At 44.4% G+C, this 15,920-nt stretch overlaps 1 protein-coding gene across 2 annotated transcripts in view; it reads right to left on the reverse strand.

Annotated features, from left to right (window-relative positions):
* LOC126257893 (AMP deaminase 2) overlaps nucleotides 1-15,920 on the reverse strand; it is a 470,969-nt gene that overhangs the window by 333,466 nt on the left and 121,583 nt on the right. Inside the window, exon 1 of one of the 2 annotated variants that reach the window (XM_049955600.1) lies at nucleotides 386-469. The exons of the other annotated variant lie outside the window; for it this stretch is intronic. Within the exon in view, the coding sequence (XP_049811557.1) occupies nucleotides 386-443 (58 nt within the window). The 5' untranslated portion in view covers nucleotides 444-469. Of the gene's footprint in view, nucleotides 1-385; nucleotides 470-15,920 lie in introns of those variants that run through there. 2 annotated transcript variants of the gene reach the window in all.

The following is a 15,920-nucleotide window of genomic DNA, read 5'->3' on the forward strand; positions in this document are numbered from 1 at the left end:
CAAGGCAGGATTCGAACCTGCGACCGTAGCGTATCAAATAAATCATTTCAGTGATAAACGTACGATGAAGGCAGAAGGGTTGTTTGCTTTAGTACGACGAAGGAAACAAGTTCCAACGAAGAGGTTGTAGGGGAGGGGACAAGGAGGTACGAGTCGTCGTCGGGTGAAGTTTCAAAATCTAATAAGTGTGTGTGTGTGTGTGTGTGTGTGTGTGTGTGTGTGTGTGTGTGTGTGTGTGTCCTTGCGTTGACATTTCGCTGCTATAGGGGCCGTCATTGTTTATTGGTCCAGATAGCCAACGGAACCAGACTGGAGGCTGACAGCGGATCGACCCCCGCCTGGCGCGCCGGCCGGCCGCTGGAGCGCTCCACGGCGCTGGACTCACCTCCGTTGTCGGCGTCGTCCGTGAAGTCGGCCATGCTGAGAACGCCGCGCGAACACATGTCTGGGCGGAGGCTGCACTGCCACTGGCTGCGCCGGCGGCGCAAGCGGCGCTCATCGGCTACGTCTGGCTGACTATTCTTAGCTGACAATGGCCGCTGGCCGAACGCCCGCTGCGGACTTCCGAGGTACGCCGGCCAAACTTCGCAGTCGCACCTCTCACTTTCGACGTGGACGCCCGGCGAGTCACGAAGCCACCGTCACTGCCACGCACGTAAAACATCCTACGGTCGCACACGCCCCACTCTGCCCTCGCAGTAGAAGAGAAATCACTAATTTCTAATTCTAGACACAATGTGTAGAACAGAGTAGTATCTACCGAAAACTAACAAGGATATCTCTACCACCCGTGCTCCCCACCCATCTACACTCTCCGCCGCCCACCTCCCCGACCCCTCCCCTTCTCAGACCCACGAAGTTAACAAGTGATCGTAAAAGCGCACAAACGAAGAGGAGTACGATGCTTCACTGCATAGAGCAGTGAGTAAACAAATCCAACATAGGACTTTCATTACGAATTTATAAGATTTTCACTCCTGACAATGCGTTTCATTTATGTAAACTGAAGAACCAAGTGTCACAGTGGTTTGGATTTCTGTACCTCCTTCAGTAAATACACTACTGGCCATTAAAATTGCTACACCACGAAGATGACGTGCTACAGACGCGAAATTTAACCGACAGGAAGAAGGTGCTGTGATATGCAAATCATTAGCTTTTCAGAGCATTCACAAAAGGTTGGCGCCGGTGGCGACACCTACAACGTGCTGACATGAGGAAAGTTTCCAACCGATTTCTCATACACAAACAGCAGTTGACCGGCGTTGCCTGGTGAAACGTTGTTGTGATGCCTCGTGTAAGGAGGAGAAATGCGTACCATCACGTTTCCGACTTTGACAAAGGTCGGATTGTAGCCTATCGCGATTGCGGTTTATCGTATCGCGACATTGCTGCTCGCGTTGGCCGAGATCCAATGACTGTAGGCAGAATATGGAATCGGTGGGGTTCAGGAAGGTAATACGGAACGCCGTGCTGGATACCAACGGCCTCGTATCACTAGCAGTCGAGATGACAGGCATCTTATCCGCATGGCTGTAACGGATCGTGCAGCCACGTCTCGGTCCCTGAGTCAACAGATGTGGACGTTTGCAAGACAACAACCATTTGCACGAACAGCAGCATGGACTATCAGCTCTGAGAACATGGCTGCGGTTATCCTTGACGCTGCATCACAGACAGGAGCGCCTACGATGGTGTACTCAACGACGAACCTGGGTACACGAATGGCAAAACGTCAGTTTTTCGGATGAATCCAGGTTCTGTTTACAGCATCGTGATGGTCGTAACCGTGTTTGGAGACATCGCGGTGAACGCACATTGGAAACGTCTATTCGTCATCGCCATACTGGCGTATCACCCGGCGTGATGGTATGGGGTGCCATTGGTTACACGTCTCGGTCACCTCTTTTTCGCATTGACGGCGCTTTGAACAGTGGACGTTGCATTTCAGATGTGTTACGAACCGTGGCTCTACCCTTCATTTGATACCTGCGAAACCCCACATTTCAGCAGGATAATGCACGACCGCATGTTGCAGGTCCTGTACGGGCCTTTATGGATGCAGAAAATGTTCGACTGCTGTCCTGGCCAGCACATTCTCCAGATCTCTCACCAATTGAAAACGTCTGGTCAATGGTGGCCGAGCAACTGGCTCGTCACAATACGCCAGTCACTACTCTTGATGAACTGTGGTATCGTTTTGAAGCTGCATGGGCAGCTGTACCTGTTCACGCCATCCAAGCTCTATTTGACTCAATGCCCATGCGTATCAAAGCCGTTATTACGGCCGGAGGTGGTTGTTCTGGGTACTGATTTCTCAGGATTTATGCACCCAAATTTTGTGTAAATGTAATCACATGTCAGTTCTAGTATAATATATTTGTCCAATGAATACCCGTTTATCATCTGCATTTCTTCTTGGTATAGCAATTTTAATGGCCAGTAGTGTATTTTGATAGGTCACTTCACACGCAGCAGGAAGGCAAAGAACGATGTCCACCGCAGCCCGTAGTAACGGAAGGAAACCAGAGCGAGGAACCATACGGTTAAGAAAAGGCAGACGCACACGAGCTTAAAATGGGTTCAACGGAGGAGGGCAGTAGTGTTTAATGTTTCACAGACGTCTAACGTGAAACTGTGCGCGACGTCTGACTGAACAAGGATGAGGAAGCAAATTGGCCGTGGTCTATTTGAAGGGAACAACCCGGAAATGGCCTAAAATTATTCAGCGAAACCATGGAAACCGAAAATACGAACAGCCAGAGGGGAGTGGGGGGCGGTATCCAATATACCGACCACTTCACTTTGCGGAAGGAAGAGAATGGGTCAAGGTAGCCGAAAACAATTATTCTGACTTAGTCTTAATAGTTAATTAAATTTACATTCATTTCAAGCCAAAGCAGATTCAGAGGTGAGGTCGGCTTCAGGTTCTGATTCCCGATAGCATGGCTACACAAGCCTCAGTAGAAGTCGTGATGATGTCTGAAGATGCGAAGCAGGACATCTCAAGCAATACGAGCTCTCGAGATTAGGAGGCACAATCGTTGTACCAGGTGCACAACTCCACGTATTGACTTTCTACCTGTTGACTGCAAGACTGTTTTATTGTCACTGCGACTTAAGTAATGTGGGCTCTTAATGCACTAAAACTGCATTTCATGAAATGTGTTATAACCTCGTGGTTTGTATTTATTGTCTTACTAACATGCGTACCGATTTTTTTTTTGTCAGATCTATTTTATCTTCCATTTGTTAGAGACTATTCTGTCTACATCTCGCTTCATGTCTGTAGAACGTAAAACCACTCAGTAAATGCATAAACTGAATAAAAGAACAGCAGTATCTTTCAGAGTAAAACCATCAACATCGTCGCAGCTTTCTTGCAGTTCACAGCACAAAAAGATGTTTACGGTTATCCCTCTCTGCGAAATTAAAACCTGGTTGCTCTTCCGGCGCTTTTAAATATAAGTGATTATCTGTTTGGTATCAACAACACCTTAAAATTTTTCATTTTCAGTTTTTAATACCGAAAATGTAACATGCTAGTTACACTTTAGCCTCGGCTCGCAACGCATAGGGAAGGGGTGCAGGCATTGGCAAGTAACGAGTATGGTAATGTGTAGCTAGGCTGATGTTTCATTTAATTCCGACTCCTTTTCAAATGTGCCTTTTGTGCTTATTCTAATACGGACAGGGAAGATTTCATTCGCTACCTGCTCTAGATCGGACAGCCTCATTGGTACCACAACATATCCGAATTCATGTAGAAGATACTGGTGGTTGGTGACAGAGGTCGACGAAAGACAGTTACGAATGACAGCTTCTACTACAGACCTGCTGGATTTATAAAATCGTCCGCTCGGTAAAACGTATCCAGGCGAGATGCAATATCAGTACAGTTTTATAGTCGGTATTGGTATATCACCAGAGAAACATATGGTTCAAATGGCCCTAAGCACTATGAGACTTAACATCTGAGGTCATCTGTCCCCAGACTTAGAACTACTTAAACCTGACTAACCTAAGGCATCACACACATCCATGCCCGAGGCAGGATTCGAACCTGCGATCGTAGCAGCAGCACCGTTCCGGGCTGAAGCGTCTAGAACCACTCGGCTACATCAGCCGGCACCAGAGAAACGTTCAATATGTTAAACTTTGCTGGGTGAGTTTTCAAAATCCGTTTCGCGACGACAATGTGCGAGGTGACTGGTTGTGGCCATACAGGTCTTCCTGGTTGAAGTATTCTCAGAACTATCGGTACATAAGTGATTAAAATTAAAACAGCGACAGAAGTTAAAGGGTCCTTAAGTGTTATCGATTTTGGTATGGCGTTTGATATAGTCGATATGGCGTTTAATGTAATCAGTTGCAGATACTTTTTTTACGTAATGGAAAAGGGAGGGGGCAATGGCGAAAGATTAGATTATGATCATAGGGAATAGAGGTCCAATAATCGCCAATGGACAATTCACAGGAGACACCTAAATTCTAAGGAGCTCCCACAAATTTACTTACTGTACATGCAGCTGTATGTTACAATTATTGAACCATTTACTAAAAACTGAACAGAGAATTGGATGGGAGTACAACCGTTTCTGCAAGACTGGCTGCCAAGGCTGACTTAGGCGCTACAATGAGGAGTGATAGTGTCATTTTCAAGCTGAAGAGTGGAATCCAACATTAGTACAATGCTTCGGGTGGTAAAATAACGGAACTTTCATTCAATGATTTTCATGGTTTTGGAAAAACAACTGAAGAGGTAGCGAACTCTACAGTCCAAAATAAATCACGCGCATTAACAATTTTTGTAAATAGATAGTCAATATAGCTGCTACAAACTGGAAGCAGGAGCTCAGAAATACACGTAAAAGAGAGATCCGATCTGGACATAACAAAAAAGGTAAAACTAACAAAGTGCATTATCTACTCAAAGATCTCCGTCCGTGATCCACTGAAAAGGAAAAACAAGAGTAACAGATCAGAGGCTAATAATCCCGCCAATGACTAAGGAGAACGCTAGTAACAAAGTGTTAATAACCGCTGGAAGGTGCACGTAGTACGGCGTATTAAGGTAAATAATATTGTAGGAAGTATCGCAGACTAAATACAATGAGAATTAATGGTACGAATGGGTGTACCACATGTCGATTACCTGATACCCTAACTAATCTCTTTCCTTTCAAAAGGTATAGTGATAGATGGACTCAGGTAAGCGATCACTCAGTTTTCTTAGAAGCAACGACAGAAATTAACGCTTTGGATGTAATTTATTTGCAAAAAAGTAATATTTAATGGCTAACGGTAATTTTGTAAGGTACGTTATCCGCCAAGGAGGATTACGTGGCTTCGAGGAATATAAGTACCACACTGAGCTGGGGAACTTCAAAGAAATGGCAAGAAAAGACAGCAAGAATAATTTTGGTACTCCGTTAAAAATCTTAATTAATAACGAAAATATATTGTTCACGTCAGTTGAATTAAATCAGTCTGCGTGACTTCCGTTACGTTACGGAAAAAAATTAACGAAAATTTCGCTAATGGATGGCGCTGTAAGCGTCTTAACGTAAGTAGGATCGGGTACAAATCACAGACGTCGCAATATGGCGGCTATTGGTCTGAGTTGCGTATTACACCACCCGTACTGTTCAATGTGCATGACTGGCCAAGTTCGGCAGTCAACAGACTGTTAGTTATGTAAGCCAATCCTTCGGATAGGAAAAATAGGTTTTTAATTGTCCAGAGACGAAAAATAGTATAAAAGGAAAAATGACATCGGTTATCAATTGACCTGGAATCAAAAACCGCATAAAGAGCAAACTGACATCGATTTCTAACTGTCGTACGACTGGCGCAAGACATGCTCAATGTGCTGCCCACCGTTTTGTGCCACAAGTTGAAATCGATTAACAGCATGTTCCACAACAGATTGGAGTATCTCAAGGTCACGTTCAGAATGCATGGCGCAATGCTTGCCTTAAAGTCAGCTACGTTCGTAACAGCAACACTGAACACATCTTTCAGTAACCCACAGCAAGAAGTCACACGGATGAAGATCAGGTAATCTGGAGGGCCACGTATACGGAAATGACTGATAATTCTAACTTTTTCGAAATGCCTCTAAAGCAGCCACTTCACTGTCTGTGCAGTGTGCGGAAGCACGCCACCTTATATAAAAATGATCCATCCACGCTGTTGAAGGGTTGGAATGAAGTTGGTGGGCAAAGAGACTCCTATCGATTACCAGCGACGGTACACGTAACGGGACCCGGCGCACTCATCTCCTAGAAAAAATAAGGCAGTGTGAGAAACGATGCCGTCAACCGGCACCTCACAGTCACCTTTGCAGAATCAAGAAGTATTAGTTGATGTGCGTGAAGATCTTCTGCAATTCTGTGTATTGACATATACTTGGAAATGGTCTTTGTCTGTACACAAAACGTACCATGGCCATGCGAGCAAGAAATTTCATAACGAACGTTTGTCTTGCTGTTAGGTCAGCAGGAAGCAATTACTGAACATGGGTGATTTTGTATGGATAGAAACGCAGGATGTCCAACATTCGGGCAATGCACTGCATGTTTGCACACCAACGCTCGGTCCTCCTGCAATGTTGTGACCCCATCTTCGACAGTCGTCGCATTAACTGCCTTCCTCCACCTGTCACACTGAACTTCAAAAGAACCTGTCTTTTCGAATTTTGTAATCCTTTTCTCCACGCCCTTACAAGACATCGAACCAATGCCGTTTTTCATACTCTTTCGTGTCCAGAACTTCTGCAGGGTTACTTAGCGCACAGTCACCAATCTTGTAAAAGAGCTTTATTAGCAGCGCGTGATCCTTCGCCGAGATAGGTTGGGCGTCTCGGACGCAAACTGAGGAACAGCAGTGTGACGCGCGTCAGTTGGTGTGCGTATTCCGACGCTTATATCGCCGTCTATTGGTCAAATTTTCTTTTTTTGGCTTTTTTTGCTCCATGAGGTTTCCTTCTACGTCAATAATATGTTGTTCAAATTTTACGTCACCCTCAGCAGTGGTTTTCTTTCCACAGCATTTTGAAACTGTAGAATTGGAGAGAAGAGTAGTTTGTGGCACAACTTGACTAGAAGAAGGGATCGGTTGGTAGGGCATATTCTGAGACATCAAGGGATCACCAATTTAGTATTGGAGGGAAGCGTGGAGGGTAAAAATCTTAGAGGGAGACCAAGAGATGAATACACTAAGCAGATTCAGAAGGATGTAGGTTGCAGTAGGTACTGGGTGATGAAGAAGCTTGCACGGGATACAGTAGCATGGAGAGCTGCATCGAACCAGTCTCAGGACTGAAGACCACAACAACAACAACAACTACAACTTTATATAGTGGAAGTGGAAGATTAGGGAAGGGGTAATCCTTCCGTAGTGGATGTACACCATCACTGAAGTGATCAGCCGGCAGGTGTGGCCGAGCGGTTCTAGGCGCTATAGTCTGGAACCGCGCGACCGTTACGGTCGCAGGTTCGAATCCTGCCTCAGGCTAGATGTGTGTGATGTCCTTAGATAAGTTAGGTTTAAGTAGTTCTAAGTTCTAGGGGACTGATGACCTCAGCAGTTAGGTCCCATAGTGCTCAGAGCCATTTGAACCATTTTTTTGAAGTGATCAGTAAGAGCTTACCATAAACTGAAAAAAAAAACACATCCACTAGTGAAGGTGAACCATCACTGCAATCGGCTAGGGAAAGTGTACGGTAGCATATCATCCACTAGTGAAGGTGTACCCTCGCTGCTCCCAGGTTATTAACGGTGCGTCCAACAACGCTACCACGCATCAGCGTGAATGTAATTGTCGACAGTTAGTTATTGTTGTTATATAGCAGTGCAGTTATGGTTGATAGTAGCGCAGTTACTGTTTACATCGGTGCAGCTATTGTTGAATCACATCATACAGTGGAACGGGGAATCTCAGTTATAATTCTGTCTTCATGGACAGAGGAAAGTACGAGTCACTTATCAGTAAGGCTAAAATCACTAAAATCTGGACGGAAGAGGGACGGCAACGACTACAAGTTTTGAAGATATATGAAATGCTGAAAGTGAATGGTGTAATCAAATTAATACAACCTGTAACTGAAGAAGATAAGATTAAATTCTACGTTTATGATGAAGAACTGTATGATATTCTGCATGATGCTCATATGATGACTGGCCACGGTGGACGCGACCGAATGATGACATGCTTGAAGTCAAACTTCTGTTTATAACATACAGAGATGTCCAAATTTATCTTAGTTTGTGAGAGCCTTATTTATAAACGCAAAAAGGTCAGAAAAAAGAATAGCAGTGAAGCCAACGCTGTTCAAGGAGCTAAATTCTAGATGTCAAGTTGATATTTTCGACTTCCAATCGCAACCAGATGGAGATTACAAATAGTTTAGCAGGACCACCACGCTAAGTTCGTTGTTCTCAGGCCACTGAGGTCCAAAACAGCTGAAGAGGTATGCGATGACATTTTTACGTTGTTAGGACCTCCCTCAGTGTTGCAGTCTGACAATGGTAGAGTTCGTTAACAGAATAATGAGCAGCTTAACTGAACTATGGCGCAATTTTAAGATTGTCCACAGTAAACCTAGACACAGAGCCAAGGCAGTGCAGAGCGAGCAAATCAAGGCACAGAAAATATGCTAACTACACGGATGCAGGAGCGCAACACACCGGAGTGGAGCCATGCATTAAGATTTGTGCAGTTAGTGAGAAATAGCGCTGTACATTTTGGAATTAAAAGATCTTCGTATGAAGCGATGTTTGGCTGCCCTCCTAAACATGCTTTGTCTTCAACAAGTTTACTTCCTGAAGCACTAATGAACGTTCACTCTGAGGATGACCTAGAAACTATAATTAATCAAGTGAGTGTTAGCTGTGAGACAGGGACTGAAACATTGCAGGACAATTATCACAGTAAATCTCCATTGCAAGAGGATAACATACCAACAGGAACAGAGGTTGAAAACAGAGAGAAAGAAAGTATTCCTGACAATAATGACTATTGCCTGACCGATTTAGACGAGTCAACGCACAGTAATAATTTTTTTAAATAATTATGGAAGGGACGATACGATATGCCACTGCAGCTACAACTACAACATTTTGTTTCAGGTCCCAGTTCAGTACTTCCCCTTTAAGAATAATCTCCGAGGAGGAAGTTCCGGTGGAGAAAACTGTTACTCTAAGGACAGGTGCAACGTCTCAGTCGATGGGAAGCGGCAGGGATTCTTCAAATGCAACTGCCATCGTGCACGTCCCTGCTGCAATAATTGAATTTTACATAATATGACTATGTTTTCAAAGTACAGGTGATAAATGCAACTTTCGAAGTACAACTGTTTTGTTATTACAGCTATGGTTCAAATCCCTTACCTCTTGGCAGTGAAGGTATACATTCACTAGTGATTACCTCTAATCAATGCGTATCGTTTGACAGAACTGGAATCAGTAATCCACTTTCATTAAATGGGCCAGTGCAGGTGCCCTATCACCAGCGATGATATACTTTCTCTGAAACTTCCACTATAACATATATAATGAAGAGCCAAAGAAACTCTTACACCTGCCTAATATCGTGTACGCCCCCCGCGGGCACACAGAAGTGCTGCAACACGACGTGGCATGGACTCGACTAATGTCTGAAGTAGTGCTGGAGGGAAGTGACACCACGAGTCCTGCAGGGCTATCCATAAATCCATAAGAGTACGACGGGGTGGAGATCTCTTCTGAACAGCATGTTTCAAGGAATCCCAGATATGCCCAATAATGTTCATATCTGGGGAGTTTGGTGGCAAGCGGAAGTGTTTAAACCACTCAGAAGTGTGTTCCTAGAGCCACTCTGCCGCAGTTCTGGAGGTGTGGGGTGTCGCATTGTCCTGCTGGAATTGTCCAAGTCCGTCGGAATGCACAATGGATATGAATGGATGCGGGTGATCCGACAGGATGCTTACGTACGTGTCATTTGTCAGAGTCTTATCTAGAAGTATCAGGGGTCCCATTCACTCCAACTGTACACGCCCCACACCATTACAGAGCCTCCACCAGCTTGAACAGTCCCCTGCTGACATGCCGGGTCCATGGATTCATGCAGTTGTCTTCATACCCGTACACGTCCATCCGCTCGATAAAATTTGAAACTAGACTCGCCCGACCAGGCAACATATTTCCAGTCATCAACAGTCCTATGTCGATGCTGACGGGCCCAAGCGAGGCGTAAAGTTTTGTGTCGTGAAGTCATCAAGGGTACACGAGTGGGCCTTCAGCTCCGAAAGCTCATATCGATGAGGTTTCGTTGAATGGTTCGCATGCTGACATTTGTTGATGGCCCAGCATTGAAATCTGCAGCAATTTGCGGGAGTGTTGCACTTCTGTCATGTTGAACGATCCTCTTCAGTCGTTATTGGTCCCGTTCTTGCAGGATCTTTTTCCGGCCACACCAATGTAGGATATTTGATGTTTTACCGAATTCCTGATATTCAAGGTACAGTCGTGAAATCGTCGTACGGTAAAATCCTCACTTCATCGTTACCTCGTAGATGCTGTGTCCCATCGCTCGTGCGCCACTATAACACCAAGTTCAAACTCACTTGAATCTTGATAACCTGCTATTGTAGCAGCAGTAAGCGATATAACAACTGCACCAGACACTTGTCTTATATAGCTGTTGCCGACCGCAGCGCCGTATATATACTTCCTGTCGGAAAGAAATTAGTACACCCTTTGAGGTTTTCCAGTTCACTCGAAATTCATTGTTACAACAGTGCATATGGAGTACATTAAATGATTTCATTTACAGATCAATAGTACAATTGGTTCTGAGGTACCAGGTATCGACCCACTATGAAAACCATATTAACACGTGGTGTAGCGTCCACCGGCGGCAATACAGGCGCTGACTCTGTAGGCCAGTCGATCGTACAGATGGTGAATACTGTCCTGGGATAAGTTATGCCACGCCTGCTCGATCTATTCATGTAGTTCTGTAAGAGCTATTGGTTGACGAGTCGCTTCCCATCATACACCAAAAGTGCTCGAGTGGAGAAAATTCTGGAGATCGTGCTGGCCAGGTAAGTTGCTGCACGTCTTGCAGAGCACTTTTAGTTTCACGGGCAAAGTGTGGGCCTGCATTATCCTGTTTGAGCAACATACCCAGTTGAAGTAATGACAAAAGAACGGGTGTAAAAGCATTCTGCATATACCGAGCGCTTGTTAGCGTCCCTCCACAAACACCAAAGCTGAAAGAGAGTTGTCGATTATAGCAAACCAGACCATAACGCCTTAAATGGGGCCAGTGTGTCTTGTATGAATGCAGTCTGCTAGACACTGCTCAGTGGGTCTAGGTTGTATGCGAAAACGCCAATCACTTGGGTGCAGACAGAATCTGCTTGCATCGCTGAAGACCACGACGCGCCATTCCATTTTCCAAATTAGCCTGCACTAGCTGAGCCGTGCACGTCGATGCTGTGGCGTCAGTGGCAGATGGGATAGAGGTGTGCTTTCCCGTAGTCCCACTGCAAATAACCAGTTCGCAGCTGTTCGTGTCGACACGTTGGTGTTCGCAAGCCCTCTTATTTATGCAGTAATAGTTGCTGCCCTTTTACGACTATCCTGGTGGACGTGTGTGCTGCGTGGACGTCCAGAACCTCGTCTACGGGTGTGAGCACGTTCGCATGACTATTGATACCAGTATCGTTGCACAACTGACGCAGCACGTCGAACTTGCGAGGCAATTCTCCGAAAGGACCATCCTGCAACTGGGAAGGCCCCGATCTGACCCCTTTCAGACTCGCTCAGTTGTCTGTAGGGAGCAACATGGTTGCGTTCTTGCTTAACACGTTTGCTCCACAGTGAGCCTTCTGGCTGTGGGCATTCCCCACTAACAGGTAGGTGCGGGTGGCTCACTGGTAGCTTTGCCACTATGATATCTGTTGACGGACGCCGCTGAAGCCGTTATCACTACAACTGCTGTCCCCCATGTGGCATATGCCGTCACCGGATCAAAATCGACCTCGTCTTCCCAGGCGTACTAACTTTTTTCCGGTAGTTTGTGTGTGTTCTTTCGGACATGTCCAAAAGAAAAGGCACCGTATTTATGCAATGAAGGCCAATGATTCCTTCAGTGCAGAAGCACACCAAGCCCGAACTCTTTCGGGAATCGGCGAGATGCTACGAGTAATGAGGGAAATAAGCATCGGTAGGGTGTGGTATAAGTTGAGAATTTAGATGTGACGGGTAGCATGCGAGGTTAGTCCCTGTGGTGGTGGTGATCACTGTGTCTTGTTGACGTAGTGATCAGCGCGATTGCCTAGTAAGCAGGAGACCCGGGTTCGAATCTCTCTCTGACACAAATTTTCAACTTTACCTTTGATACAAATGAGTGCCCACTGGTAGCTAATGTGTTAATCTCTTTGTGTCTTGGTACTTTAATTATGCAGCACACTCCTCAGTCAGGTTCGTAACTGATTTTCTTTACGAAAATACGATATTTCATACCTTCTGCACTAATCTAGAAAAAAAACCACTGAGGGTATTATTGACCTGATATCCAGTGTTAATACCTCAGCACTTAATTGGGCCTAGGTATATAGCAGCAGTGTCTCCTCGCCCTTCTCCAGTCTGGTTCGGTACAACTACTCAATTATCTAGGGACGTACAGTTTCATGTGAAACCAGACTTACGATGAAACGTTAAGTGTTTACAAGAGACATTGCCATAGGTGCGATTCATGTTATGAGTGATTGATCAAAACTTCAACGAGTTTGTAGTGTGACAATTCTGCAAGCACCAAGGCAACGCTAAGTATAAAATAGAATTGCTTAAACAGTTGTTTATCGCGAGGTCTCTGGCGTCCCAACGCCACATTGCGAAACACTTTCCTTGGTTCCGTTCTATTCTTGGAAATCCTTTCAGAGTGCTTTGGCAAGTATGGTGGTCATAAAACAATGGCTCTAAGCAAAGCTGACATCATGTGATACAGGGGAGAAGCAAGTCTAACGACACGAAGTCAACTTTTACGTTGAGTACACAAGCTGCCGCAATTTCTTTACGGCGTCCGAATTGCTGAGATCTGTTTGGCGAATCACTTCAATTGGTTGCAGCTGAAACATGTCTAAACTGTACCCCGTCTGTATGTTCGCAGAAAGCACCTATTTACTTAAAACAGCATTCAGATTACTAGGAAGAAGGGTTTCAGAGGACCTATACCTAAACTGGTAGTGTTGCATGATGTGTTGTAATCGTCGTACAGTCATTCATAAACTACCCGTGTGGCAAAGTACACATTCGAGACGAAAATACTTTCTGTACTTCAGTCAAAGCATACAATCTGTTTCATAATGAATAAAGAAAAATTACAGGGGTGATAATATAGATAACAGCGGGCAAAAAAACTTTCTCCTAAACACTGGTCCGCAAACGACCCCCATCTAAATCGGCTCAAATTTCACCCATGACCCATGGTTGGAGAATACGGTAATAGCATGACTGGGCACCGACACATTTTGCTGCTGATGCAAAACGACATTTAACGAGTTAGCATCGTCCAAGACGCAAAGTTCGATGAGAACTCGTATCTTGGCCTCCGAATTTACCTCACGTCAATTCTCTAGAGTTTTCTTTTTAGGTCCACCTGACTTTCTGCAGGTACGGGTGATTTATTGAATCCAATGCAAGAACGGCAATTGGAACATCGCCTTTAATAGGTATAAGTGTTTAGTATATTTTAACATGTAAAGCGCTGCAGTAGTATTTCTTATTACGGTAGCCCATGAGTGAAATTTTTCTTGTTCTTCTTCTACTTCTGCACTTTTAAGTGTTAGACCTCTGCCTGACATGGTGGTCATCTATTCCTAGGCCTTCACAAACTTCTTCGCCTTACCAGATGCTAATTTCCGACTTTGGAAGACTCTCTCTGTCGCAATTCATTTCGTCGAGTTGTTCACTCAAGTGTTGTTCTGTTGTCTTCAAAATTGCTTCGTATTTTAAATATGGTTCATTCCTTCCTAATACCGCTCTTTCTTAATATGGCTACTCAGGAATATGCTTTCACAGCCGTAAGAAATGTTGTTTCAGCTACCTGGGTCTTACTTTCTAGTCATTTGTAAATGACTTCAGTAACTCTGTGTAAGTACGGTTATTACTTTACACAGCTTTATTCCTGTTATTTTTTGTGTCTTGTTTCTAAATTAGCTGTTTATTGTTTCATACATGTTTCCATCGTCAAATTTGAGCTCAAACAGATGGGGGCATAATCCAAACGTTTACATTTCAGATACATTTGTACTAAATACGACTATGTTTCACACTGAATTCAATACAGTGTCGGTACGTAACTACATTGGCAATTTTCTCGCAAACTTTTTTTCTACGGATCAATATTTACCAGAAGGTTTTTTCTTCTATTATTGTATACAGTCATCTGTGTCAGTCTTCGCTGTTAATCATGATACACCATGCTTACCGAAACCTGCTGCTCATATCTTAACATGCACCCAAAACGTGCAGAGTATCACTCTTCTGTGGGACATGGTGACTCAGTGAGTAAGCACCCAAATCAAATCCACAGGTTCAGGTGTCGACTCACTGTCGATCCTAGAATTTCTTTCCTGTCACCGTTTCTTTCAGCTCTGGCAATGATTTGTTTATATAAAAAACTCCACAGACTGCACCATGGTTAGGAACTCCCCGTCAAACAGCAGGTCCTACCACAATTGTCTGGATAATTCAGCTCGAAGGTAGGAGGAATACAATGGCATACAACCTCAAATAGGGCCATGCCGAGTAAAGCGCTGCCGTGTGTAAATCAACCTTCGAGTTGATGACGGACATATGATGTAGAAGTGTATTTAAAAACTTTTGTTAACAATAATGTAACAACCCTCAAACTATCTATATTGTTTTAAACCGGATAGGTTCCCACTCACTGCGATGAAACGTATTACAAATTCATTAAACTGATTTTTTTTCAAAGGAACTAAATTATTCTTGAGTTTTTCACTTTACATCTTTAAACTTTGAACGTCGCCGTTAAACAGAGAAAAAGGTCAAAGGCATACTCATACTGAAGCAGTCCTCGTGGAGAGCAGACCAGGAATCTGGTAATGACATTCTAGGAAAACTCTTGGTGGTTGTGTTCCGCCGTTGCCTTCTTCCGAGGTGTGTGTGTGTGTGTGTGTGTGTGTGTGTGTGTGTGTGTGTTTCTTTGACTGTGTTGGCGCACAACCTACTTCTACCGAACAGAACCAAGGAGACAACCGAAGATGGACCGTCACTAACATTGTTCATGGCATCATTTTGTGAGAGACTGCACCAATGTCGCCATTTATGTGCCGAACCAGTGCTCACAGCCTGGCGGTCAGGAACCACCATTACTGTCCAAATACTACCGATAATTTCTTTCGCTAAAAGGATACGAATAGGCTATCTGCAATTCGAGCGCCACCGAACCTGTGTGTGTTAAAACCTTGGCTGCGAAGGAGCATCTGTCTTTAAATATTAATGTTAGCATGAGCAGATTCTCAAATATATTTAGTCACTTGGCAGCATTTGATGGTGATAGCATCTTCTCACAAACCAAGTAAGATTTTAAAAATAATGTTTTGAGATAGTTTTCTAGAAACTAGGCCTATCCGAAACTGTAGGTGACTTCACGACCAACGCTTAAAGGTCTTACGCATCATGTGACGGATGTCAACGATGGTTAAAATAGCAGAACTAACAAAAAGTAAAATACACATGCTTGTCATGTACACGAGAGAGAGAGAGAGAGAGAGAGAGATTTTTACGCATGCCGACAGGAGTGTCCTAGTCCTTTAAGCCGCGATCCTTCGGTTACATAGGGTCGATCCAGCGATTACAGCTAAACGAACAACTCTGAAGGCGTTTCTAGGCTACTTATTTTA

The sequence above is a fragment of the Schistocerca nitens genome, chromosome 1, assembly GCF_023898315.1.
Source record: "Schistocerca nitens isolate TAMUIC-IGC-003100 chromosome 1, iqSchNite1.1, whole genome shotgun sequence".
Taxonomy (NCBI): Eukaryota; Metazoa; Arthropoda; class Insecta; order Orthoptera; family Acrididae; genus Schistocerca; species Schistocerca nitens.